The sequence below is a fragment of the Neoarius graeffei genome, chromosome 16, assembly GCF_027579695.1.
Source record: "Neoarius graeffei isolate fNeoGra1 chromosome 16, fNeoGra1.pri, whole genome shotgun sequence".
In the NCBI taxonomy this organism is placed as follows: Eukaryota; Metazoa; Chordata; class Actinopteri; order Siluriformes; family Ariidae; genus Neoarius; species Neoarius graeffei.
The window spans coordinates 32,168,433-32,196,368 of record NC_083584.1 but is presented as its reverse complement, the minus strand read 5'-3'; the positions used below and the strand labels follow the sequence as shown (position 1 = coordinate 32,196,368).

The 27,936-nt window shown below is 43.9% G+C and overlaps 1 protein-coding gene across 10 annotated transcripts in view; it reads left to right on the top strand.

Moving 5' to 3' along the window:
• The window catches only part of macf1a (microtubule actin crosslinking factor 1a), a 413,795-nt gene that overhangs the window by 295,006 nt on the left and 90,853 nt on the right, over positions 1–27,936 (top strand). For 9 of the 10 annotated variants that reach the window (XM_060942796.1, XM_060942794.1, XM_060942795.1 and 6 more), the window contains 23 exons: positions 445–638; positions 769–928; positions 1,019–1,102; positions 1,270–1,377; positions 2,225–2,323; positions 2,406–2,525; positions 2,625–2,716; positions 4,103–4,238; positions 6,799–13,653; positions 13,790–13,945; positions 16,388–16,603; positions 16,701–16,871; positions 18,298–18,594; positions 19,336–19,485; positions 19,591–19,824; positions 19,926–20,087; positions 20,179–20,520; positions 22,513–22,704; positions 22,947–23,123; positions 23,818–23,941; positions 24,028–24,227; positions 25,833–26,150; positions 26,267–26,433. In XM_060942796.1, coding sequence (XP_060798779.1) covers positions 445–638; positions 769–928; positions 1,019–1,102; positions 1,270–1,377; positions 2,225–2,323; positions 2,406–2,525; positions 2,625–2,716; positions 4,103–4,238; positions 6,799–13,653; positions 13,790–13,945; positions 16,388–16,603; positions 16,701–16,871; positions 18,298–18,594; positions 19,336–19,485; positions 19,591–19,824; positions 19,926–20,087; positions 20,179–20,520; positions 22,513–22,704; positions 22,947–23,123; positions 23,818–23,941; positions 24,028–24,227; positions 25,833–26,150; positions 26,267–26,433 — 10,754 coding nt within the window. The remainder of the gene's footprint in view (positions 1–444; positions 639–768; positions 929–1,018; positions 1,103–1,269; positions 1,378–2,224; positions 2,324–2,405; positions 2,526–2,624; positions 2,717–4,102; positions 4,239–6,798; positions 13,654–13,789; positions 13,946–16,387; positions 16,604–16,700; positions 16,872–18,297; positions 18,595–19,335; positions 19,486–19,590; positions 19,825–19,925; positions 20,088–20,178; positions 20,521–22,512; positions 22,705–22,946; positions 23,124–23,817; positions 23,942–24,027; positions 24,228–25,832; positions 26,151–26,266; positions 26,434–27,936) is intronic. The other variant, XM_060942802.1, reaches the window with a different exon arrangement.

Genomic DNA, 27,936 nt, shown 5'->3' with positions numbered 1-27,936 from the left:
GGACAAGTCGCCAGGTCATCACAGGGCTGACACATAGACACAGACAACCATTCACACTCACATTCACACCTACGCTCAATTTAGAGTCACCAGTTAACCTAACCTGCATGTCTTTGGACTGTGGGGGAAACCGGAGCACCCGGAGGAAACCCACGCAGACACGGGGAGAACATGCAAACTCCGCACAGAAAGGCCCTCGCCGGCGACGGGGCTCGAACCCGGACCTTCTTGCTGTGAGGCGACAGCGCTAACCACTACACCACCGTGCTGCCCCACTGTGTATATATCCTCCCAAAATATTTTGAGAATGCTCATTGGTCAGTTCATTTGTTTTAGTTGTTTGTGGTTTGATTTTTAGAAATGGCTGCACTGCTTATTAAAGTCCTTTAGGAATAAAATCGTCTTACTTCACTATCTGTTTCACTCTTTCACTTCCCTTTTCAGAACTGGCATTCAGAGATGAAGGAGCAGGACCACGTCTTCCAGTCTCTGAGCTCGGAGGTGCAGCAGGCACGTGAAGCAGGCACCCAGCTCAGTCAGCTGCATGCTGAACGCAGTCCTGAGCTGGAGCGCTACCAGGAGAAAGCCCAGCAACTCTCCGAGAGATGGAACGGAGCGCGCAGACAAATGGAGACACGGTGAGCTGCTTGCCCTGTAGCGAGGTTATACAATGGAATCGCACGAGTGCTCAGGGATATCTGTGGCTTAAAAATGTGGGTGAGGTTTCTTAACACCACTAATAAACCTTTTAATGCGTGTTTCTTGTAGGCAAGCTGATCTGGAGATGATAGGCTCAGTGCTTCAGAAGTACAGAGACGGTCACTCTGGTCTTATCCGCTGGATCGAAGAGACCACCGAGAAACAGGAGAACACTCAGCCCGAGCAGACGAACAGGAAAGCCCTGTCTGAGCAGCTCACCCAGCAGATGGTGGGTCACAGGTTCAGATAATAATTCATTTTTTTTTAAAGCTGGAACATAGTATTTCATCAAGACTGACTTCTCTGTGTACCCCCTCAGGCTTTGGTGGCTGAGTTTGAACAGAACAACGTGAAACTGGATGAGTGCCAGACGTACTCTAAACACTACTGCACTGCTGTCAAGGTAAGCGCTCTTTCAGAATAGATTGACTCGAATGAGCTACTGTGGACGGAGCTTGGTTTGGCAGGACTTCAGGAACAAGCTTTTCATCAAAATGCATCTCCTTGTAAACAAGTACGTTGGAATAGTGTTTGTCTGACAGTGCAGCGTGCCTCCCTGTTTTCCGTCAGGACTATGAACTGCAGCTCATGACATTTAGAGCGTTTGTGGAATCGACTCAAAAGTCTCCAGTGAAAAGGAGGAGGATGCATTCTTCATCAGACGCCATAACACAAGAGGTATGAGAAGATGGAAGGGAGAGCAGATTTCTCCCTCTGTGTGGATTTAGTGGGGTCAAGCAAGGGCATTTGTTTATAACTGAGCGCAAAATCTATGGTTTGAGAGTCTGTTGGGTCCACGGAGCATGTGTTTTTTTAACTATCTCGTCAAACGAGAATTAATTATTCACACACGGACGGCTTTTTTAATATAATATACCCACGAGTTAACATTCAAATAATAATTTGAAAGTGCACGCTTCCGTTTCCTTAACGTTTCACTGGGAGAACGGGCTACACGATGCTCATAATATACTGTGCATGGAGCTAGAGCTTTCAAATAAGCTTAAAAAAAAATCAAGCAAACTTTTTTTTTTTTAAATAGTTTTTGACTATCAAAATTGACCTGGATGCTAGAAAGTAAACTTAAGCTTGGATAAAGTCATCCTTTTTTAGCAACCCTATATTTGGAATGGTGCACGGAAAATAAAACCAGTGCTGTAATGGTGATGGCCATCATACTGAATTATGGAGAAGGGAAAAACTCCTGTTGAGGTATGACATTCCAAGCAATAGAATCCGGAGCGTGTTCCAGGAACACTGGATTTAAGACCTGAATTGATCCTGGATGGAACAATTTGGTGCCAGTATAGCTATTGACGTTTTGAGAGGTGGGAAGAAACCAGAAAACCTGGAGGTGAAATTGGTGGAGATGGAAAGAACAAGCGAAACTGCCCTTAACAATAGTGCATTATTTATGAATAGTAATACCCGTTTTTATTTATTCAAATTTGGCCCAAAAACGGAGGACTAAACCAAACTGTGAATGGAGTAAACGGTTACATCCGACAACTTTTTGTTCCTGCAGTTCATGGATCTTCGCACTCGGTACACAGCTCTGGTGACACTGACGACGCAACATGTCAAGTACATCAATGATGCACTGCGGAGACTTGAGGAGGAAGAGGTGGGACTTAAACCTGGCCAAACTGTTCATTTTTGTATAAGCTATTTACACTTATAATAAAATGTTTGCTCTTGTCTCGCAGAAACAAGTCGAGGAGGAGAGACAAGCCCGTGTGGGTCAGGTCACAGACCTGCTTGGTTGGGTTAAGGGCCTTCAGGAGAGAGCTTCTGGACCAGCTGAGACATCGCTTGCTGCACAGCAGGTATGAAAAGATCCCTCACTTTTACTCTGGAATTGACACCGTTCGAATGAAATGGTCATTTTATCGGTCGAGATTTTGATTTAATTTTCTCCTCTTCAGGCAATCAGTGAGCAGTTAGCTTCGAAAAGAGAAGAAGTTGCTGAAGCAATCAGAAGCACACAAGTCTTCCTCCATTCAAAACAGGCCAGCAAGTGAGTGCAGTGCCTTAACCTATACAGCATGTATTATAGTATACTCTTACAACAAGGCTCTTCGGTTTTCAGATAAATTCGGTTTTGTGTTTTATGAGTAGTTTAACAATACTTATTTTTTTCGCGGCCCGGTTTCCATCAAATCCTGCGCTCTGATTGGCTGGCGAGCGGGTCCGTATCCTACGATACGGACCCCAGTTACGGACCTCTGGCGACTCGCTCGTTCACAACAACAAACAACATAGTAGCATTTTTTGTCAACATTTATCTTATTCTTTTATAAGATTCATAAGATTATCAAAAATCTTATAAATTTTTGCCAGCGTTTCTCAGGAGATTAGTGTTAATTTTACATCATGGATAGCGATAATGACAGTGTTCACAGCGAAAGCGAGTTTTACTACCCTGAGGAAGAAGAAATAAAAGAAAACATTTCAGGAGAAAGCTGAAAACCTGTAACTGTTGCTAACGCCGAGCAAAAACACGGCTGAATCCTGAATGACTCAATTTTGTATAAATAGGGGACTACATAGGCGGCAAAATGTAGTTTTTTTCCCTTCCATAGAAGTGCACTTGTATACCGAGGAAGAAGCCATTTGCATTACAGCCGTGAATGAGGATTCAAAATGGCAGCTCTGCTCGGTTTTCCCTTTTGGGTGCTCTCGTTTTCTGTTAGAATTTGGTAAAGAAAAAAATAAATATATTATTTACCAGCTTAAGGTCGGTCCGTATGGTGAAATACCGTGACCTCGGCCCAGAGGCCTCGGTCAGTACTTTCAAGACCTCGGTCACGGTATTTCACCATACGGACCTCCCAGCTGGTAAATAACACACACACATTGTCACAAAGCAGCTGTCCAAGAAACCGGATGTAGATTTAGATCTCCATTGAGCAAGCCAGAGGTGACGGGGGATCGGGGGGGACTCCGAAGAAACCTTGAGAGAAATCGGACTCAAAATGAACACATCATCATCTGGGTGACGCCGGATAATGAGATTATAAATTATTACAATATACAGGTGTAGAAGAGTAAAGACAGGCATTACTGAGTGGAAAAGATGTTCAGTATGAGCATATTGTGATTTAAGAATCCTGGAATGAGCACAATGCGTTCTTTATAATCACGATTTGCAGTTGTTGGGCACAAATCTGCAGTATGCACGTGAAATTATCCAGTCCTGTCTGTACAGAACCAGTGTGGCTGCATGTTTTCATCCCAGCCAGTAGGAGATAAACCTAAGAAAAGTTTGAAAGTCTTATTAAAAATGTGGAAAGAATGAACACCTGTAGCCACACTGGTCCTTTTTGGATAAGATTGAAGACCCCTGCTGTAAAATACATTCACGCAAACGTGCTTCATGCTGACTTGGCCCATTTATCCATAGATTGGCCCCTGAAGAACGTGCCCAGGTTACATCACAGTTGGATGAACTGAAATCTACCTACAGCCAGCTGCGCGACCGCTCTGCTGCTCAGCTTCAACAGCTCGAAGAACAGCTGGCCAAAGAGGAGAAACGAAAGGTAAAACGAATTAAAGGCTGAAGGCGAGAGGTCCACTCTGCCAGAGCAGGCTCTCCAAAGCAAAATGCTTGCATTGAAACAGTGCTTCTGATGCGTTGCTTTAAATGGTGATCTTAAGTTTTGAATATTCTAAGGAAATTATACAGAGCATTATGTGTGACTGTGCGAGTGCTGCATGTTGTGTGTTGCCTGTCACTTGTGTTTTTGACATCCATCACCACCTCCATCAATCTCACAGGTTTGCTTCAACATGATGTTTTTTTTTTTTTAATAGCATGGAGTGAATTCCTAACGTACAATTCACAACATGCTTGTAATCATGTCACCACCATCATCATTTGCCATCTTCATCAAACACATCTGCTTATTGCTACTTACTGGCCATGAGTTTTAAAGTAGTAGCAATTAGTAGTTTAGTACTTTTACACAAACATCTTCAAAGGTCATACCCATAGTGCTTATTTACCGTAGTTTTCATTGCACACACACAGTTATCCATGTTGATTTTTGCACTATAGACCTCTTGCAGTCACGTGACTGAATCCCGGCTGGAATGTAAACAGCCGCCATCTTGTCGGTCAACAACACAGCTGAATATTGCTGCACTCGTGTACAAATGGATCAATTTCAACCGACGGACTACACGGCTCATTTTTCTAATGAACAGATAACTAGATATATGTCTAAAATAAACGATCTACAGATTAGTGACCCTTATGGCTTACCGGACGTAGTTTTCACGACCGTGTCAGTGGATGTTGAACTGCCAGAGGTGGAATACCCAGATGTGTATAATTACCTCATTAACTTTCCCTCGCTGTTCAGTGGTGAAGCACTGCGTGCTTATAAATCTCTGGACAGTTATCTTGACAGAAATTCAGGATTTGTCAGCGACTCAGATGTGGCATCTTGTAAACAAGAAAATAACAATCCTCATTGGACGGGTAAGTCACTTAAGTATTGAGTACTAGTACTGATACCACATGGATATACTGGAATAAATACATGGCAAACCTGAGATGAAATGGTCACTGCACAGGCGCCAGTGATCGTTCTTTCCAGTCGGTACCCATGCCTTGTTGTTGTTGTTTGGATTGGCCCGGCTGATAGCAGCAATCCATTTTGCACGCCTGTCAGGGTCCCGTGGCAGCCTATGAAACTTTCTTCACGATTTCTGACCTCTCCTGTTGTGGCATTTATATGCCATACAACTCTCCGGCATTGTGGCACGGTAATATTTGCAGATTTGGGCGAAAAACAACGAAAGTCAGTGTCGGTAAATTGCGATGGCGGAAATATGGCGTTTGACCGACAAGATGGGGTCTGTTTACAATCTGGATCGGCTGTGACGTCACACGCAAGTGGACTATTGATGTGGACGTTTTCAGCGTGTTTTTTTTTTTTTCCCTTCTCACTGTGAAATTCTCCCATATATATATTTTAAACTTTCATCTGTAGTCATGATTAGAATGTAAATTGTGTCGTCATATTTTGCATACTTTATATTACAGCATAATTGTGTGTATTCTGTGTGTGCGTGTGAGGTAAGGGAGTGTTGCGTGAACAGGAATGAAGTTTTTATCACCACTGTTAGGATGATTTCCTAAAAAGCATACATTTCATAGGGATTAATGTAGAGGCCAGCTATGCATACTTCCGCCTGTTTGAGCATGATGTGTCCAGATCACAGAGCATTTGTGTGTTTGTATGTGTGATTCTGTTTGTCTGTCCTTTAAAACAGTAATACCGTGTGACTTAATCAGCATTTTTGCTTTAAAATCACTAACAGCTGCCAGAAAACATCTGAGTCAGAATAGAAAATGATGTTTTAATACAAACTTCAGTCAGTATAGTGTATTCATCTTAGTCACTTTTTTTTTTTTTTGGTCTCAGAGGTTTACTTAGAGGTAAGTCCCGGATCAAATACTAAGCAAGTGATGAAGAAATTCTATACAGGCCCCAATATGAGCCAGATTATCTTTGAGATAAGTTGATAAGACAGTCGACTAAAATTAGAAATCGATAGTGGATAGTCAGCGCTGGCAGTGTCTCAGGCAGATGGAGTGTGGCATGCAGAATGCTAACATCCAGCTTCTCACCTTGTTGCACCTCAAACTGCCGAGCCGTCGGCCTGTCTGTGTGTGTGCGCGTTTACGGACCCCGTCCATACGGTAAGTAGTGCTTGCTTTCTCTCTTACCGTTGGCTTAGTTTCTGAGCTGCCCTTTTCTCTTCTCTCTTTTTGCTGTACTTAAAGAAAACTCTCGTAAAATGCTCCAGTATTTGTGTTGTTTTTGCTTTAGGAAGCTTATGCTTTTGTTGCTGTAAACCAAATCTTGATGTTTTATTTGGCTTTTTAATTGCAATGACAATCCATGCAGGCAAATTTCCATTCATGAAATTAATGTATTAGTTAATTAGTACTGAATGTCAACTTAATGCTAGTTTTGCATGCTTGGGTTGTGGGTCTTTTCTAAAACTCTTCACTGACCTAGTTCCTGTTTAAATAATAAAGCTGATAAAATCTAGAAGGGTATTTAAACAGTATGTCTCCTTTTTCAGGGCCATGAGACCATCGCTGGAGTAATCGATCTTGATACTGTGGAAACCTTCCCAATTTTCCAGTCAGCACAGCGAGGCCTTATAGACCAGGACACATGCTATGTGCTGCTGGAGGCACAGCTTGTTAGGGGTGGTCTATTACATCCTGATTCCCCTCAGGGTCTTTCATTAGAAGAGAGTTTCAGCTCTGGTCTGATTGATAGCCGCATGTACCAGTCGCTGTCAGAAATAGAAGCTGCCCTCCATCTTGTACAACAGTCACAATTCATAAAGAGTCACACGATACCAGTTGCTGCGGCTATGGAAGCGGGCTACGTAAAAGAGCAAACTGGGCTTCGTATCTTGGAGCTGCAAGTGAGCACAGGAGGCTTTTGGGATGACCCCAACGATGAAATTCTTTGTCTTGAAAATGCTAAAGAAAAAGGTCTCATCTCAGGTGCTGTTTACAAGAAGTTATGCTCTCATCTTGATAGGCAAGAGCTTATTGATCCTAATACAGCTGAAAAACTCAGCCTATCAGAGTTTTTTCAGCGATGTATTTTGAATCAGGAGACTGGCCTGCGTCTCCTGCCAGTCAATCACCAGTCAAGGGGAACAATCTGCTTAAGATCTGGTATAAAAGTAGGCATTTTCCGGGCAATCCGAGAGGGACTGATTGACCGGGAAGTTACTATTAGACTTCTGGAGGCTCAGCTGTTTGCAGGTGGCATCACCGATCCCCGCACTGGTCACCGACTGACAATAGATGAAGCTGTGAGGCATGGCCTTATGGATCAGGACTTGGCCTGTGCCTTACTGACCCACCAGTTACAATCAGGGGGAGTCGTAGACCCTGTCAGTGGAGAGCGCCTGGGATTAGATGAATCTATCCAAAGAAACCTCCTCTCTCCTCGCATGGCTTTAAGGGTACTTGAAGCTCTGTGGGCTTTTATGGGCATGTTATGGCCAGAGTCAGGGGAGCTGCTTCCCATCACTGAAGCTCTACAGCAGGGTGTTATTTCAGGTGACCTAGCACGAAAAGTCTTAAACAAACGCCATTCTGTTGGTGCAATTTACTCTCCAGAAAGTGGTCGGTTGATTCCTCTGGACCATGCTGAGAAAGTTTTGGGACCAGGAGCAGCAAAGGTTCTTCAGCAGGCACAGATTCCAGACATTCTGCCTGCCATGACTCAAACAGGGTTGCTGCACCACAGGGGCTCTTCCTTTTCATCACCTTTGTCCTCTTTAGCCCCTGCCTCATTCCCACACCTTCAATCTGATACTTCCTTTTTGCAGGCATCCAGGCCCCAGGAGCAAGATCCCCACTACCTCCTCTCTTACCTTATGACCCACAGCTACATAAATGCTCACTCAGGAGAGCGTCTGGTCTTGCAGGAACCTGAACTGATGGAGCTCATTAATGTAACTGGAACAACAAAAGATCAAAACGGACATAAACCACAGTTGGGAGAGCCCTCCGACAGAGAGACAGCAGGAGAACCGGAGTTTACGAGGCCATTAAGTGAAACAAAGCAAGAAAACATTCTTATAGAGGGGAAGGAGAGTTCAACTTTCAAAATCTCTCGAAATGAACAAGAGAAACCTATTGTTTTAGAAGAAAATGAAACAAATATAACTAATGTTTGTACGACTGCACTTAAGAATGCTGTACAAACAGTTGCAGGCGTTTCTTTAAAAGAACCAAGCACTGATAGAATGTTAGTGAAGCACTTGGATACAGACTCCAAAGTATCAGAGACAGAACCTGAAACATCACACCTATTTGTGAAAGATGTGAACGTGTTGAATACTGATCCCACATTTCACTCACTGAGTCCAGATATAGAAGAAACCAGTAGGGGAGAACAATTCCTAAGGCTGATGGAACCAGCTTCTCGGCCTCGGGTTGAGATGCCTACCTCGGCCTCAGACGACAACATGCCTGGTGAAAATGAAGTGGAATGTGCACCGACTGTGAAGAAACCAACTATGAACACTGCTGTCAAAACCACAAGTAAAGATACTGTCGAAGAAAGTCAGCCTGATCAATTTCATAGACATGCCAGAGAAGGCCTACAAGTGAGGGAAGTACCAGGTGTAACTGAACAAATCTCAGCTCAAACAGATACGGACAAAAATATGGAAACTGCAGATTTATTAAAAATAAAAAGCACTATATCTGTGGACATTTCTGAAGATGCAGAGATTGACCGCATGGCAAAGGAGTTGCTGCAGGGGGGTCTTCTGACTGCTGGGACCCAGAAATTGCTCCTTGATGAGGCTGTATACCAGGATCTGCTCCCAGGTCATATTGCTATAAAGGTAATGTCTCAAGCAGAGCTTTTTGGTGGGTTCCTGGATGCACGTGCTTGTCGACCACTAAGCCTTGATGATGTACAGGAAGGCCTCCTGGAGGAAGATTTAATGACCAAGGTTATCCATTCGGAAAAGACTATGGCTGGCGTGTTCGATGTGGAACACAGTCGAATATGCTCACTAAAGGAGGCTGCTAAAGAAGGCCTTTTAGATACAGATACAGTATCTCGCCTTCTTGAGGCCCAGATTGTCTCTGGGGGAATTATTGACCTTGAAAAAGGCAAAAAAGTTTCAGTTGACCTTGCAGCAAAACTTGGGCTAATAGAGGAAGAGCAAAAAGATGAACTGCTTTTATTAGAGAAGTCATGTCATGGAAAGAGTTCTGATTCAAATGTAATACAAAGAAAGTTGAAACTACAGCTACAGATGGATGGAATAATAGACCCCAAAACAAAACAGCCTGTACCGCTTCAACAAGCTCTCCAAAAAGGTCTTATTGGTCATGAGGAAACGGAGCAGATCCTATTGCAACAGGTAGCTGAAGGTGGAATCGTGCACCATGGGTCTGGCGTTCGCCTCAGTGTTACTGATGCAGTACATCAAGGCCTCATTGACAGTTCACTTGCTCCGAAACTCGAACAGTTTGAGGAGTCGAGACAAAACCAGTTTATTTCAGATCCAGATGCTGCTTTTCTTCAGGCAGCTGTAGGCTTCATTTATGATGCTGCTTCAAAGAGCAACCTAACATTGACTCGAGCTATTTCCTGTGATGTGATTGATCAAGACACTGCAAATAAAGCTATGGAATCTCCGACTGTAAAAAGTGGTGTTTTGGATCCTCAGAATGCTTGCGTTATACCATACTCGGAGATGATAAAACAGGGAAAGATTGACATTGAGACAGGTTGGAGATTCCTTGAAGTAAGACCATTCCGAGGTATTCCAAACGAAGAAAATGGTGACCTGATGACTGTACCAGAAGCAGTAAAGATTGGTCAAGTTGATCCCATTCCAGCATTCAGATTATTGCAGAGTCAGGCAGATTCTGGAGGTATCGTCAATATTTCAAGTGGGGAAAAACTACCTCTCCTGGATGCTGTCAATAAAGGCCTTGTTCAAAAAGATGTTGCCAGGGTTATTGCTAAAAATCAGTTTTTGAAAGGAGGCTTGGTTAGCCCTGTTGGTGGACAGAGGGTGTCTAGTTTTAAAGAGGCTGTTCAGGATGGGTTAATATCAAAAGAAATGGCTGCAGAACTTTGTGATGACCTTGGAGTTGTCGATCCTCTTGTGTCACAGACTGTTTATCAAGACAGTCCTACAGTGAAGAGTTGCGAAAACATAGACGTGAGCAAGGTGCATTTAGACAAAAGTGAAAAGCAACACCCCAGGACTACAGATCATCATAAAGATCAATTGAAGGCTGATACAGATGAACAACAACAGGTCCTTCAGCATTCTTCAACATCTGAATTGGTGAAACAAATGCATGTGGATGTTTCATCAAAGGGAGTTGGGAAAGATGCTGACGAATCATTAGAGGTTCTAAGTCGGTTTGCTTTAAAAGCAGAAAGAAGGCTACAGGAGGCCATTGAAGAATGTCGTCCTAAACAACAAAAAGCTTTAGAAGAGTCAAAACACAGACTTGTTCAAATTCCACTAATATCCACGATTGAATCTGAAGTTGGAAAAGCCGATGACGTGATACTCCAGACTACAAAGTCAGATATCCAAATACAGCCAGAAGTTGAATTTGCAGGTACTAAAATGGGCAGAAACCTGGAAAAATATGAGAAGAGTAGCTTCAGCATTGTCCCAGGGACCACTCACAAGGTGCACGATGGGCAAGCCCCATCTGACAAAGAAATGGATAGAGTTATGAAGGCAGCAGGACTGCAGTCAGTGTCTGATACAAAGGCAATCTGCGAAAGCGAAGATGACACTGATGATAGAAATGACACACCAAAAGCAACACTTACTGAGGGGCAACAGATGCCTGGAAAAGAGAGAGGAAAAGGAAAACATAAACAAACCAAAATATGTCCAGAAATCAATAAAAGGTCAGAGGTACAGCTACAAGATACAGGTGTGACATCACAGTTACACGGCACTGAGAACAAAAATGGAACGCAAGTTTACTCAGCTGAAAAATCTGGTGAGTCCAGTGTGAATGAAGAGAAAACGGTTGGAATGGAGTTTGAAGTTAGAACTCCAGTAGTGTATGAATCATCATCTGTAGACACGAATGCAAGAGAGTTTGGAAGTGACGTTTTAGATCTTGATCAAAAAGAGGTCAAAGTCGATCTAGATATTAGAAAAGATGGTGATACTAAACGCAGCCACATGATGGAAGTAAGCATGGTTCAAAAATCCGAACATTGTTCAAAGACTCCTGATATGAATGCAGCGTTACCTGTATATGGCACTGAGAATGAGACTGTAAAAGCTGATATTGGCATTGGAAGGGAAGCTGTAGTCACTGATCAGAAATCCGAAGATGCAGACGTGAAAGAAGAGACTCGAGTAGAGTTGGAGGTTTTAAAACCTCCATGTTTGAATATAACCTCAAGTATAGAGAGTACAGAGAACAAATTTGGAAAGGAAGTTGTAGTCACTGACCCGAAATCTGAACATGTGGCGATAAAGAGAAAGGATAAAGTAGATTTTGATCTTATAAAAGCTGCAGATCTGACTGATGCCTCTCTTGAGGAGGACATTATGGACAAATCTGGAACAGAAATTATTGGCATTCATCAAGAACGTGTTGATGTGAAGGAGAAAGAGGTCGATGTGGAAGTTCTAAAGCCTATATATATGGGCATGACTTCACCTATGGAAGGGATGGAAATCAAGTTTGGAAAAGACATCGTAGTCACTGATCAGAGCTCTGTAGATGAGAAGCCGAAGGCCAAACTAGATCTGAAGGTTCGTAAAGGTGACGGAGACGCCAAGGGCACGTCTGGAGAAGACGATGATCAAAAGAATATGGAAGAACAAAGAGAGGTTAAAATGGATTTGGAAGCTCTAGAATTTCCCTGCACGAGTGTAACTTCACCTACAGAGGGCACCAAGGAATTTGAAAATGATGATCTAGTCACTGATCAGAAAGATGCAAACCTGAGAAATCTGGAAGTTATAAAAACACCAGATAAAACTGAGGGTTCACCTGCAAAGCATCTGGAGAACAGATGTACAAAAGAATTTGTTGACAATGCTGAAGATATAAAAATGGAGACACTGGTCAAAGCAGAGATGTCAGGAGTACCAGATACAAGTGATACTATTGAGTCTATCCCAGAGGGTCTACACCAGAGAATAGAGGTTGTGAAGAGTGACGTCTTAATGCAACAGAGGCAACATATGGAAAATGTAAGTCTGGGAGCTGAAACATCAAAACATGATCCTGCAAGCTCGATGGATGAGCAAGTTGAATTGCAGAGTCAAATGCGATCCATCGACGTAAATGATGTGTCGAAAACGCAGGTTGACCATGAAATTGATTACTCTGAGGATCATGCTTCCGAGCAATCCGACAAGAAGAAAAAGAAGAAAAGAAAAAACAAAAAGACCAAGATGGCAAATACTGAAAAGGAAGCAGAGGAGAGCCAAGTTGATGAGCCAGTGCAAAAGCCACCAGAAGATGTCTCACCTCAAAGCAAGACATTCAGTGCAGTAAAGAAAGATGGAATGGAACAACCTCAGAAACTTAATCAGGCACAGCTAGAGAAAGAAGCACTTCTGATGAAAGCCAGGGAAAGCATTCTTAGGAAAGTCTTTGAGAGGGGTGTCAGCGAGAAACAGGCTGCCGAAGAATTAGAAGCATTACGTCAGGGGTCAACGAAAGAACGGCATGTGACAGGTCTGGAGCAAGCCAAGAAAGAGGAGAAAATTTCTTCACTCCATGCAAAGGAAAATGAAGCTGATGTATTATATCAGATAGACAAAAATAAAAACCTGCTGCCTGGAGATGTTTTAATTGGGGCAGACGACACACAAACTCATTTCCGTCAGACTGATGATGACATTGAGAAAAAGCAGGACCTAAGCTGTACCGAGAGCTCAGGTGTTGCTATGAACCCCAGTAAGCAAATATTAAAGCCCATTAAAGGTTTAGAAAGGCAGGTTGGTGAGACGGGAGCAAAAAGTGAAAACCTGGGCGACTCTGCAACCTCCAAGGAGCCATATAATACTCTTACTGGGGAAGATGAAGACCACCAAAAATCTGTTCCTGCTATAAAATTAGCCAACAGTTCTGATGCCGTACCACAGGGTGAAGTAAATACGTGTGTGCAAACCTCCGAAACAGAGCTGGAGGATACAGTTTGCAAGGAGTCACTGCAAGCCATGACGAAGGAATCCGCTTACATTGACAACGAATTCAAAGACGAATCATCCATTGAAGAGTCTTCAGAGTCAAGACTGTCTAATTTAGATGAGGTCCCAGAGTCTGATACTACAGAATGCTGGGAAGGGGAGGACTCTGAAGAATATCAAGAGGGTGTTGATGAAAAATGGGCTGAAGACCTCGTCAATAAAGAGGGGACAACCCTACAGATAAGCAAGGTAAGATGCCCTGTTTTGTTGGTTCTAATTATTTTTGCAATTTTCCTGTTTAGCTCGTATACCGTAATCTTTTATGGTCAGTTTAGATTGGGAATGCCATTGCTAGCTAATTAATTAATTAATTGTTTTATCTTAGTCCTCTTTGGTCCGTCAAGAATGCCTAGAACATGATCAACAAATCGTAGCACTGCTGTCCATGGTGCGACACGCTGAAGTCCGTCTGAAGCAACAGCAGCAGCAGTTCATGGGGAGGAGTCTTGCCACGCTTGATGACATCATTAAACAGACAGAGGTGAGCATTGCTAAAATATAACTTCTACATTATTTGAAAAGGGGTTCTTTTGGGTAGTTAACACAGACTCCGGGTTATTGCAGAGTTCGGCAGATAGATGATGTATAAATTGGGATGATCTGATTTTAACAGACCTCCTCGGACTCAAGATCATGTGATCTGAAATGGGTTAGCGCAAATCCAAAATGGCAGTCGCTATTAATAAAATCCTCCTCGCTAAAATGTAGTAGTAGTAAAACTTTATTGTCCCCCGTGGGGGAAATTTCCTTCAGAAAATGAAACGTTAGACATGAAAAAAGTCAAAACAAGCAAACACCGAATTAGATAGCTTGAAATCTTCTTTTATCTGTTTTAATTCTTGTAATCCAAATCAAAAAGAAATACAGATTTAACTGGCTCAGCAAAACAAAGGTTTCAGTGCTACAGCGCACTAGTCTGGCTAACGCGACAAAGCTCTGCGAGCATTTGGTCTGGCCAAGCTATTAAGCTAAACCGTTTCCCAGAGCCCGTGGTTGACCCGCCTCCCTGAAATGCCTCAGTTTGCTACTGGTTGAAGCCAGAAAAGGCTGTGACGAAGTTTAAACCAATCACATCACTCTTTCCTCTGACGTATGCGACGTGACGGGGCTAACTGGTAGATTAAACTCTTACCGAAGCCGGTCGGGAGCAAGGCGAAAACGTCCTTCCTTTCAATAAATACCTCCAGGGCTGCTCTTTGCTCCGTTTTCAATGAGAACTTCCCGTTGAATGCTTTCAATACAGCATCTATGCGTAATAGATGCGGAAGCGTGAATGAAGCGCTTCCGGCATAGATTCTGTAAACAATCTATGGCTTCCGGTCGCAGTTCTACTACGTCACTGCCTTGAACACGCCTCTACCCAGGGCCGTTGGAGATGCTCAAAGTTGATTGGTTCCCGATTTTTCGGGAGCTTGGAAGAGCTGTAGATAGCTTGCCTGGCCAGACTAAGCTCGCAACAGGCCCTCGTGTTGCGTCACGCTTAGGATGGGCGGGCCCAGGCTAACAGCGCACACAACTAGCAAACGATGCGAATTCGTTTGTAAATGTAATAATGGCTAACCTCCTTGAAGTCTTTTATTGCTCAGAAAAGAATGAAATGATAGTAGTCTATCAGTTGAATTGTTATTGCAGCCACGAGCTACACAATAATGTACCATTTTGAGCTATGTCTCAGACTTTGTAGTTCGTAGATACAGATAAGCCATACAAACACATGAGGCGTATAGGCGTTTGCTGTAGAAACTGTTTACACATATAAGGGGTTTTAGAAGAAGAAGAAACCTTTATTTGTCACATGCACACTTGAAGAACAGTGAGAGATTCATCCTCTGCATTTAACCCATCTGAAGCAGTGAACACACACATGCGTGCGTGCACACACCCAGAGCAGTGGGCAGCCATACTACAGCGCCCGGGGAGCAGTCAGGGGTTAAGTACCTTGTTCAAGGGCACGTCAGCCCAAGGCCACTCCACGTTGTCTTTGAACTGTAGGGGAAACCTGGAGGAAATCCACGCTGACACGGGGAGAGCATGCAGACTCCACACATGCCCCTTTTCCACCAAAGCAGTTCCAGGGCTGGTTCGGGGCCAGTGCTTAGTTTAGAACCGGGTTTTCTGTTTCCACTGACAAAGAACTGGCTCTGGGGCCAGAAAAACCGGTTCCAGGCTAGCACCAACTCTCTGCTGGGCCAGAGGAAAGAACCGCTTACGTCAGCAGGGGGGTGGAGTTGTTAAGACCAACAACAATAACAAGACCGCGAAAGATCGCCATTTTTAAGCGACGAGAAGCAGCAGCTGTCCAAACACGAAGTCATCCATTATTATTATTGCTGCTGCTTCTTCTTCCGCGTTGCTTTTGCTTTGATATTCGCGCCAAGGTTTATGCAAACGTAGCGACGTAACTGACGTATACAGCGACGTAATGACGTGGCTTCCCTTAGCACCGCGAGCTATGGAAAAGCAAACTGGTTCTCAGCTGGCTCGCAAGTTGAACGAGTTGTGAACCAGCACCAGCCCCGAACCAGCCCTGGAACTGATTTGGTGGAAAAGGGGTAACAGAGGCCGGCTGCTGGGCTCGAACCCAGAACCTTCTTGCTGTGAGGCGACAGTGCTAACCACTACACCACCGTGCCGCCAGGTTGGGGAATAAAGCTGCTGCTTCTCTCTTTTAGTTAAGACACTAAATGGCAGCTTATCCCTCAAAGCTCTGTTGCTCGAAAACCCTTTTTCCTCTTTGAGCTGGCAAGTTTTTCTAAGAGGGTCCTCTGTTATAAGATTTGCCCATTGGAGGATCCCTAAAGAACCCATTTTATGTAAGAGAGAACCTAAAAGAAAATATATTGATGTGATTTTTTTTTTTTTTTTTTTTTTTAATTTGGTCTTTAATTAAAATTCTTGTGTTTCCCTTTTACTCGAAAACAAGGCTATTGCACTAGAGCTCACTGATTTGGAGCCCCAAGTAAACAGGGAGGTTGAAGCAGCCAAGCAGCTCCTGGAGTCACACAACGAGGATGTCCCACCCCAGTTAGTCACAGCCCTGGAGAAGGACCAGCGGAGTTTGTCCCGTACATTTAACGCTGCAAGAAAACTTGCTGAGAGTGCTCTGCAAGGGATGCAATCACATCGTGATGCACAGAAGGTAAGATGGAAATAACAGCATGAGCTTTAGTTTTAAAGTACACCAAAGTGTCACCAGCTCCTTTAAAAAAACTATGAAAATGCCTGCTTCTTCCTAGGAGGCAGTGTGTAGCGAGTTGGAGTCTCTGACTCGAAGAGTAGACGGTCTTCTTGACTGGCTTAAAGACACAGACGCTCAGATGGAGCAAGAAGCAGCTTCATCTGAGGATGGGAAGGTTAAAGGGACTGGAACATTGGTGTGGCTCACTCAGAAACTGCAACAAGTCAAGGTAAGTTTTACTCATACTTAAGAATTAAGTACAGGTTTAGTAATAATTGATCTATTTATACCAGGGTGCGTTTGAATATTTTAATAATGATTGGTCAGAAGGTGTTGATTAAATTGCTATAACAGGAGTCAAAGTCCCTCCCGTGCCAGGACTTGGTCTTCCCAGGTAGTCTCCTGTCCCAGTAGTAACCAGGCCCTTAAGGCGGCGCTGATCTGTTTCTATAACCCTCGGCCTCTTGCCTATTACATGCTGTAGCTAAGGTTGCGGTGGGGCAGTCCTCTGGTAACCGTGAGAGTTTGACTCCCTACTCACATCTGTATTGCAGCGTGTCTCGCCAGATGGCAGTACTGTAGGTACCATTTTTATGATGGTCTTTGGTATGACCTGGTCGAGACGTGGACGCGCTAACCACTAGGTCAGCTCGTGGTCTAGAACAGCAGTAGTCCTGGTTAAAAGACAAATCACGGGTTTATATTAACATGTTTGTTCTAAAGTGTTGTTGATTTCTGTAATAACTTACACAGGGACTAGTATGGTGGATGAGCCACATAAAAAGATTTTAAAAATGTGTAATTTTGTCATTAGCATTTTCCAAAGGAGTCTCCAGTGTCCGAGTTTCAGAAAGTCAGAGGTCAAGTGATGATTTTCTGACACCTGAACCTCTTCAAGACTGTCAATGTAACGGTGAATGGATAAAATCTACAACATTTTTTAAAATTTATTAAACAATAAAAGTCATTGGCAGATTGGTTTGGGTATATGAGGTATGAACGTTTTAGGACATCACCACCCTATAGGTGATTTATTTTTCTATACCTGAAGGCCAATTTATGCTGACAACCCAGTCCTCGCAGACGGCGTCGCAGATAGCGTCTGCGTAGCCCCCCCCCCCCCCCCCCCCCCCCTTCGCAGACGCTCTGCGCGCACCTCCCAAAATTTGTGACCACCGCAGAAGCCTCGCAGACAGCGTCACAGACAAGAGGGCTCTGATTGGTCCACTCTACATCCGCTGTACACGCACTTCCGCTTCCCTACTTTCCCGGTTTGGTTTGTTTTCACGACCGGCATTTTTAAAAACACGAGCGAAGATGGAGCAGCACGAAGAGCGGTTGATCGAGGAAGTACGTACATCTATACGACTCCAGTTCTAGTCATTATAAAAAAAAAAAAGTTCTAGTCATTATAAGTAACCGGAGGATAAACACTCCACTAACCACACCCACCAACTACTCCTAGCGACTTCGCACCCCCTTGCGTTGTGGCGGTGAATAACATCGCGCACGCCTATTACTCCCCGCTCAACGATAAATTACAACTGTCTGCGAAAAGCTATCTGCGAAAGCCTTGTCGCAAGAGCATGCAGAGGCCTTTAGTCACCACGCCATCTTTTTATTTCTTAGACATCGCACATGCTTTTCTGTTTTAGGATCTACAGGAGTGTCTCACAACCCGCAACAAGGATGTAAACGCTGTGGCGTTTGACATCCAAGTGTTCATCTCGGAGCACGCCCAGGATCTGGCACCTGAGCAGAGCAGGCATCTGCTGGGACAGCTTCAGCAGCTCCAGAGTGCCTTTCACCAGGCCTCGGGGCGCACCCACGCCAGGGCTGAGGCCCTCTCGGTCCAACGAGTCAGAGAAGAAGCGCGAGAGTTGAAGGAACTCGAAAGGGCACAGGAGGAAAGACAGAGAGAGAAAGAGAGACAGACTGCGAGGGAGAGAGAGGTTTGCAAATACTTGGTTGAATGCTTCTGCCTCTACAGCCACAATAACAAACATGATTTATTTTGGATTTGGATTAACACCTAGGCAATTACTGCATAACCAACATGATTATAGGATATAAAACAAATCTGATGCTGCTTTTTTTTTTTTTTTTTAATTTGTTAATGACTGTAGTCACTAAGCAACAGAAACATAGACGCTAGTTTATATAAGGCATCAGTTTTACAATGATGATGTTGCTGTGCCCCATCATGCTTCTACTGCTCACTTTGCTGCGAGATGCTATTTTGCTTTGTGCATGTGTGTGGATATAACATGTGTATTAACCTCTCTGCCTTGCTGTTACAGATTGCCACAGATGACAAGTGCTTATGCCACCTCGAAAAGGCTAGAGATTTGAAATTGGCCATTTTTATAATAGTAGACTTTTTTTTTTTTTTGCTTTTTGATCTGTTTTAAATAAAGGAAAATAACTGACTGAAATATCATTGATGATCCAAAATCATTTTTCCTGCTTGATTGACCTTGTGAAAGATTTGTGTTGTCTGCCTGTGTGATCAGTCTGGATACATCTTGCTCAAACGATGCACGTTTTTGAGTAATACACGATGTGATTAGTCAGTTTTGTGACTTTTTAGAACCTTGTTAGAAATAATGGAACACGAGGGATGCTGATAAATGTAGTTTTGAGGATTATACAGAGGACAAATTGCTTTATTTTTTTTTTCTGCTGGGTTTTAGGCAGTGCAGCAGCAGAAAGCAGAGTGCTCGCAGAAGCTTGAAGGCCTCAGTATGTGGTTGGCTGGTGCAGCGAGCCTGCTGGCCAGTCAGAGAACGGGAACCGAGTCAGATGATGTGAATGTACTTCAGCAAAAGCACAGTGAGCTCAAGGTGATTTTAATAAATGAGCTGCGTGGTCATTTGAGATTTATATATTTTATTTATAGAGAGAGAGATTACCCCTGGACCTTAATGTACTTGGGTCAAAAATTTCAGGAGGTGCAGAAAGATCTTCAGACCAAAGGTGATGGCATGATGGAGACAGTTCGGTCAGTGGAGGAGTTCCTGGCTGAGCGTGGCGAGGATCTGAGCCCAGAGGAAAGGGCTAACCTGCAAGCAGCGCTGACACACATGAAAGAGCAATACCACGCCCTTACAGACACTGCGCAGTCCTCACTGGCTCATCTGGACACAACTATCAACACAACGCTTCAGCAAAACACACAAAGGGTAAATATCTCGAGTGTAAACACAGTATCGGCATCGCATTTCCTTTCTTCAGTGCTTCATGAAAACGTGTTTTCTTTTTCCTTTGCTGTCGTCTCTGCAAGGCTAAAGCAGAGGAGCAGCTGCAGGAGACTCAGGGAAAAATAGACGTGCTGCTTAAGGAGTTATCATCACTGGACTCCTCTAGGAAGAAGTCGCTTAGCGAGACTGTTCCAGATGCCAGCATTCCAGCGGAGTCACTGAGCGCACACCGCGACGTGCTAAAGGTCAGAACCGAACTCTCCGAATTGAAACGAGAGGTTCTTCTGAATCCTGTTTCCAGCATTAATTCATTCACGTTCGTGTTGACCGTTACAGGCCGAATTACAGCAGTTACAAGCCCAGCAGGCTCACCTCTTACAGGTGGCCCAGTCCACGCGCGCTCTCCTGGAGCAGCCAGACTCCAGTGTTCCCCCAGAGGAGAAGCAGCGCCTGCGCGCCAGACTAGAGCACCTCCAGAGCCAACACCAGGAACGTCTACAGAGCTGTCAGGAGAGACTAAGGCGGACCGAAGCACTTCAGGATGACCTCTCCAAATTCATGGAAGAACATGGCAACCTGGGAGCATGGCTGGAGCAGAGTGAGAAGGAGCTGTGTTCCTTAAGGGAAGGAGAAGCTGATGCACAGGGGCTGAAACACAGGCTGGAGGAGCACAAAAAGGTATTCATCATGATTAAATGTGAAATATTTCATAATTATTTTTGGCTCAGCCTTTCACTAAAGCCTATAGAGGTATGTGTATGTTTTTTTTTAACCGGATTCGCGCGTGTTTAAAGCAGATACGCAGAGCCTTTATTTTTAAATAAATTTCTGAGTGGATAGTCTCTCCATCCTTGACTCTCGTATGCTGCGTAAATGGGAATAAAAAATATATATTTTTGAGAGTTAAAATCGACCGCAAAGTTGGCATTGGAGCTGAGCCAGCCAGCCCTGAGTGCGTGACGTCACAGCGGGAATCGGTTTTAAGGCCGAGGCCTTTGACAGCTATAGAACAAAGTCATATATAAATAAACATTTATGGTGAAAGTAAGAAATGCCGTTACCGACTTGCTCAACTAAGACTGATTTGACTTCATTGATTGTGGGTTGACTCTCATTAAAACAGGATGGGTGTTATAACTTATGCAACATACATGTACATGCATGCATTTTCACTGATAAAACATAAAAGGCTAATTAAATAATCAGATGAACTGAGACAATCACATTCTGAAGCAAATTAAATAATCTTATACCGCTAACTTAAACACACAATACAACTTACATGTATTAATCTAAATGCAGGTAAACAACGTGCTGTTTTTGTTGTTTTATATCCAAATGAGTCAGAGCTTACCCGTCTGTGTTCTCGCTTCTTGAAGGCTGATCTTGTGGCTGATTGTTTTGAAACAGTCTGACTTTCAGTTCGTTCAGTTCTCCGTTCGTTCACCTCTACGTAAGGGCGAGATGGCAGCGATATCCAGTGTAGAAATAAGACGGCTGCTCCACTCATTCTCCGTTTTGTCCATACGGAGTACTCCGCCATTACTGCTCAGCTCAGGCAATTACATGGGACGGGATGTCGCCGTTTTTTAGCAACAACCGTGGGGAGGTCACTGCCCGAGCGACATGTCCTGTCCCATTCCGTCCTGGCGTTTTTGCAGCAACCTTCGGCTCACTCCGTGAGGACTGGTGCAACTGAACTTTGCTTTTTAAAAAGTAAATAAAATAAATACTTTCCTTTTCTTGTAGTTTTCTTTTTCTTTAATTGTTGGTACTGCACCCTCTTTCAATACGGGCTTATAGCCAACGCTCCTCAACGGATCAGAGGGTTCGTACGAGTCTTCAGTAAAATGTCCAGAGCAGAGGAGAGACCACTTCGTAGGCGCCCAATGTGCCTGTGAACTTCTTGCAAAACACGTCCAAATCTTTACAGTTTGAACATTCTTGGGCCATGAATGCAACGTAAATCCAGCTTCTGTCGTGTTGCTGGTGGGTCCAGCAACACATCTATGTGGCATAGCGATAAATTAGCTCAAAATGGAGGATTGGAGTTGCAGTCAGCTCTGTGTTTTAGTATAGTGGAAATGGCGACGAAACCGATAGCCTTCCTGCTGTGACGTTACGGACGTCATGGTCATTCACTCAGACTGCTACCTATATAAATCACTTTAATCGTAAAAATGACTATATTAGATTTATTGTTAACGCTTAAAACTGTTCCTGTGCCATTCTTGAGGTCTCAAGACGTTTATAAACGAAAGTGAGGCCATGGCTCTGCGTATATGCTTTAAGAATGTAATTAGCGTGCCAGCCTCAGATAGATAGTGATTCCACAGTTGCAGTGCGGTGCCACTGTGTACTAGCTGTGTAAGTGCCATGTTTCAAAACCTCGGTTCACGATGCAAATCCTCCGGAGGTCTGGAGTGCTGTCCAGGAAAGGAACAGGTTTTGCAAGGTCGGTTCGAATCCTGGCGTCAACATATTTCTGAGCGGGCTTTTTTTTTTTTTTTTTATTCGCGTACCGTAGCTTCCATCTCCCAATCAGACAAAGGCTGAGCTCAGACCTGCACAGGTCTCTAGTAAAGTATAATTATAAGTGTCATTTTAGCAGTATTTTGTAAGAGTTTGATGCATAAAAATGACGACACATTGCTTGTCAATGTTTTCTAGCTGGCAGATGATGTGATCTGTCACAAGGCAGATTTGCGCTTTGTGTCCATTTCTGGACAGAAGGTCCTGGATTCAATACAAGGGACACAGGAAAGGGCGGGTGCTATCGATCCAGCTCTACAGGACACAAAGCAGCTTGTCAGTGATAAGCTACAAGATGCAACACAGCGCTACAATTCTCTACAAAACAAGGTAGCGAAAAATGTTCCGATCTGCTCGGATCTTTCTCGGATAGAAACCCACTTATCAAAGACGTCCAAAATGTTATGTCCTTTTAGCGGAATTAAATGTCAAAAAAAAAAAGGCAAATTTGGAGTTCAGTGTAAAAACTGTAGGTTGTCTCCTGTAGGCATTTTCTATGGAGCAGTCACGTCAAGTAATGTATTATTATTTTTGGCTGACTAATTTATTGGACGCTCTTCTGCTTGTTCCAGTCTGTCGATCTTGGTACCCATCTGTCCAGTCTACTGGATCGGTACCAGCAGTACCAGGATGAGGCTACAGCTCTGGATTCTTGGCTCAGCGCTCAGGAGCAGAACCAGAGCATATTGAAACCTAGTGGAGAGCAGACAGATACACAGACACTACAAAATACACTGAATACTGTCGAGGTAAGTTGCCCCTTTTCCACCAAAGCAGTTCCAGGGCTGGTTCGGGGCCAGTGCTTAGTTTGGAACCGGGTTTTCTGTTTCCACTGACAAAGAACTGGCTCTAGGACCAGAAAAACCGGTTCCAGGCTAGCACCAACTCTCTGCTGGGCCAGACGAAAGAGCCGCTTACGTCAGCAGGGGGGCGGAGTTGTTAAGACCAACAACAATAACAAGACCGCGAAAGATCGCCATTTTTAAGCGACGAGAAGCAGCAGCTGTACAAACGCGAAGTCATCCATTATTGTTGTTGTTGTTGTTGCTGCTGCTTCTTCTGTGTTGTTTTTGCTTCGATATTCGCGCCAAGGTTTATGCAAACGTAGCGACGTAACTGACGTATACAGCGATGTAATGACGTGGCTTCCCTTAGCACCGCGAGCTATGGAAAAGCAAACTGGTTCTCAGCTGGCTCGCGAGTTGAACGAGTTGTGAACCAGCACCAGCACTGGCCCCGAACCAGCCCTGGAACTGATTTGGTGGAAAAGGGGTAAAAGTGGCTTCAATTCTGTGATGAAAATTGAACAGGTTTCAGCTTGGATCAGTGAGTGACCTGACCTTTTTTTTTTTTAAATAATAAAAACCTCCTGTGTCTGTAATGTTTTTTTTTGTTGTTGTTGTTTTTTGTTTTTTTTTTATTTTTTTAATGCTTTCTTTTCAGCATTTGCAGGATGAGCTCACGGAACGCTCGTTGCAATTGGAGAAGGTGAGGAAAGCTGCGAAAGTGCTCACCAGCGCCCAGGAATTCCCCAAACTCAAAACAGCAGATATCAACACCACCACAGGTATATCCGTTTTCCGTTCATTATATTGATTATTATGTGCAGATGTTTTAAAATATTCTTAATTTTTGTTCCATAACTCCTTTCAGATGCACTTGAGAAGCGGTTTGGAACTCTGTCAGAGTGTGTGTCTCAGAGAGCTGAGCAACTGCAGACTGCTGTCGCTCAGTCTGTAAGTGTTCAGGAGGGACTCAAGGCACTGCTGTCCTGGCTGGATGGTCTAGCATTAGACCCTGGACCAATCCAACCGAGTGCCCAAGCAGTGCAAGAGGCCCTTACCCAAAATCAGGTACACTAGCTTTGCCATATGTGATATGAGCTAAAATAAAACGTGTAGCTATCAATATGTCTGTGAACTATGATAAACCTGCCTGCTCACCTCATTGCAGTGGTGATGTCTAGGTTTAAATACTCAGTAGCATTTATGAATTTGAACACTGTTGCGTGGAAACAGTTTTTTCCTGATCCTTTTCGTTAGCCTGGCAAGCCAGACTAAATGTGAATATTTAGTCTGGCCTCGATCCGTGGACATTTCCGACGGGGGTGGGAGGAACAACCCGCTGTCTTTCAAACTGTCTCTGTGCGTATAGGCCAACGCTCTGACCAATCAGCGCAACAGTGACTGTGACGTAGTCAGAGCGACAGAAAGCAGTGGGGGAGGCCTTGAAATAAATAATTTTTCAAAATGCGTATTAATTAATAAACAGGTTCTAGATATTAAGAAGTTTGGAGATAATGACCACAAGTTTGGAGTCTGTACCACATACACTTTTTTTCCCAAGTGTTTTTCAAGGGTTTGCTTAAACTGTTTTTGAGAGTTTTTATTTAGTGGTGTTTGGTGAAATAATTTCCCTGAAATTTAAAATAACGGGAAAATAAGAAACAATCAAAAAGTCATGTTTCAAAGCCGTTTATTAATTCTTCGTACTGCACAAACTAACCCCATCCTTTTGGCTACGAGCGGAGCCAGCTGGTAGATCAGACTTTTGCCATAGCCGGTCGGCAAAACAGCGAAAACGTCCTTCTTGAAAAGGAATGAGCGGAGAGCCTCTTCCTGCTCATGTTTCAACGAAAACTCCAAGTCTAATTCTTCTAAAACTGATTCCAAAGCGGAGTCAAACGCGCGCTGTTCACTAGCCGTAGCCATCTTTCCTGTTGTGCTTTCTCCAGCGTCGCGCAGCTTTGTCGTCACTCCTGCAAAAGCCCGCCCAAAGAATCCAAACAAAAACCTTGCGTTGTGATTGGCGGGCACGATTTGATGCCCGGGGTGTTATGGTGCGAGACCCACTCACTAGGCAAAAATATTTTTGGCCGCTAGGCAGGTGGGTCTAGTTTACTAGGCTACCTTTTCGTCGCTGTCGGTTCAAAACCTGCTATGTGACAATTTAGGTCAAATTGGGTTCCCTATGCTGATTGGTCAATTTTGACCTCGTGCTTCCATTTATGCTAATTAGAAAATGGAAGGACCAATGGATAATCCAGAAGAGACTAGATTCAATCCCTTTCATGTGATGGGTCCAAATAAACTGTGTGCACTATCAACTATGTGCACCTAGTGGGGCACACAGCAGATTCTGCACACAATACTCAGATTGCACATGGGAGGTTTTGCATGTCTAAAACCTTATATGTGCAAATATCTGACATGCAGAACCTCTTATGTGTTCTCAAGGATGATTTTTTTGCAGTTTACACGAATATAATGTTGCAGTTAGCTATTTTGATGGATATTTAACTGACCAAGCTAATAACAGAACAAGTAAACTTTTACTGGCTTCTCAGCTTGTTATTTCAGAGTTTTATTCAGTTTTTTACATCTCCTGTAAAAAAGGAAAAATGTCACTTCGCAGGTTTTGACCTGACAGCGACGTTTTGTCTTATTTTTCTGTCATAGAAACTGCGGCAGGAATTATTGTCACGACAAGGCAGTGTCGAGGCCACTCGTGACTCCGTGTCCAAGCTGCTGAAATCTGCAGATGCATCAACAGTTTCTGGTCTGCAGGGGGCACTGCAGGACCTGAGTCAGCGCTACGCCACAGCCCAGACCAAGCAGGCTGAAAAAGAAGCTGAACTGCGGGCAGTTCTGCCCAAGCTGGAGGGCTTCGAGCGCTTGAGCTCGGACCTTCGCGATTTCATCCAGAGCCGTGAGAGAGTTCTGAGCCTCGGGGGCCTGCCGGACCACAGCGTCGAGGATTACAGACACACCATAGAGGTAACGGAGATCATCCACAAACAGTAGCCATGGTGCTGTATTTAGATACTCTTTATTGGCACTAATGTTACATTATAAAGGGTAAAGTCTCTAATTAACTTGTGCTTTGGTTTTAGGAGGTAAAATCAGATCTTGTCCAAGAAACAAGTCAGCTGAAGTCATTTGTGGAGCTTGGTACAGACCTCAGCAAGTCAAGGCTATTTGCCAATGCGCGTAGCCTTGTAGACTCAACTAAAGAGGTGTCTGAAGATTTTGCTCGACTAGAAGCCAGCGTCGGCGAGAAGTGAGTTCTGGGCACAAGCAACAGCAAAAAAAAAAACTCACCTGGCATCTTAAAAGTGCTGTAAGAAGGTGCAAAAGGAATTATATTAGGCCAACACTGCATTATCTTGTTAGTTATACTGACAGGCTGTACAGGTTACATCCATTAATCCTTAAAGGTGACACATTGTACCCATTTCAACAAATTGGCATGGTTCCCTGAGGTCTTAATGAAAGGTCTGTGACATGCTTTGGTCAAAATACCACAAGAATAAAGCACCGCAGCTCCCTTCTCAACCCGTAAAAATAACCCTGTTCAAAAGAGCCGATTTGAGTTTGTGTCTGTTCCTTCAAAATTATCACGAGCTGCTACTCGCCCCGCCCCCTCTTCTGCTGGCCAACCAGGTAGATCTTTCCTCAAGAATATTCGCATAATTCTAAGGAGCACCCATAGAAAGGGCCATAGCTTGTGACATGGAAAGGGGAATCACATCTGAACGGCTCGTTGAAGGACACGTTTTTCTGAAATAAGCTGACCAAAAGAAACCGACTGGTAGAGCCCTGCACTCCCGCGGGAGTCCCGCGGGACCCGACGCAAAGCAGTGCAGCGCGGGACAAATTTTGAAAGCTCATTGCGGGTGCGGGCGGGAGGGGGAGGTGATAAGCTGCAGTCCCGCTAACTAAAAACGTGTTTAAAATAAAATTTATAAATTACTGCACTGAACGTGAGCTGTAGATATTTATGCTCAAATCCACTCAAAGTAGGGGGCGGGGCACCATCACGCTGTGTCTTTTTAAATTATATTAATTTCTTATAGGCCTACTTGTATTTCCTAGAATGTAAATCTGAGGAGTGACATATAAGCTATGTGCAATGTACAATATTCTTAATATCCACTGTAGATTTTGGTAGGTGTGTTGGGTATCTCTGTAAAGCCTCAGCTGCGCGTGCCACCTGGCAACGCGCACCCTCGCTACGTGAGCTAGGTGAAGGATCGGTCAGTGGAGAGCTCAGCTAAGCTCAGCATGTTTAATTCCCCAAGCCAATGACAAGAACTTTCGTGAGAAATAACGCGAACGTCTGCATCATGCGGGATTTGCGGGCGGGAGCGGGACAAAATATGGCGGGCGGGAGCGGGACTGAAAATCATAATCCTTTGCAGGAGCGGGACTGAAAATTCTGTCCCGCGCAGACCTCTGCCGACTGGGTTGTCTTATTTCAGAGTTTGTGGGTTGGTAGGCTCCAGATACCCAAATGTATGGGCACAAACACTGTAAAAGTGTTTCATAATATGTCCCCTGTAATGCAACAGTGCCAATTTATTTTGCGCACAAACTATGCAGTACATTTCCTTTCACCTCATGTATTATTGGGCTCCGCTTTGTAGATCAGATTGATTGTTTGCCAGTATCTCAGTAAATAAGCCAAGCTACAAGCTATCAGTATGGTTAGGAAGCTAAACACACTTATAACTGCCAAAATATAACTTCGTTAACTGACGAGAAGTCACATTTTGCTAATTTA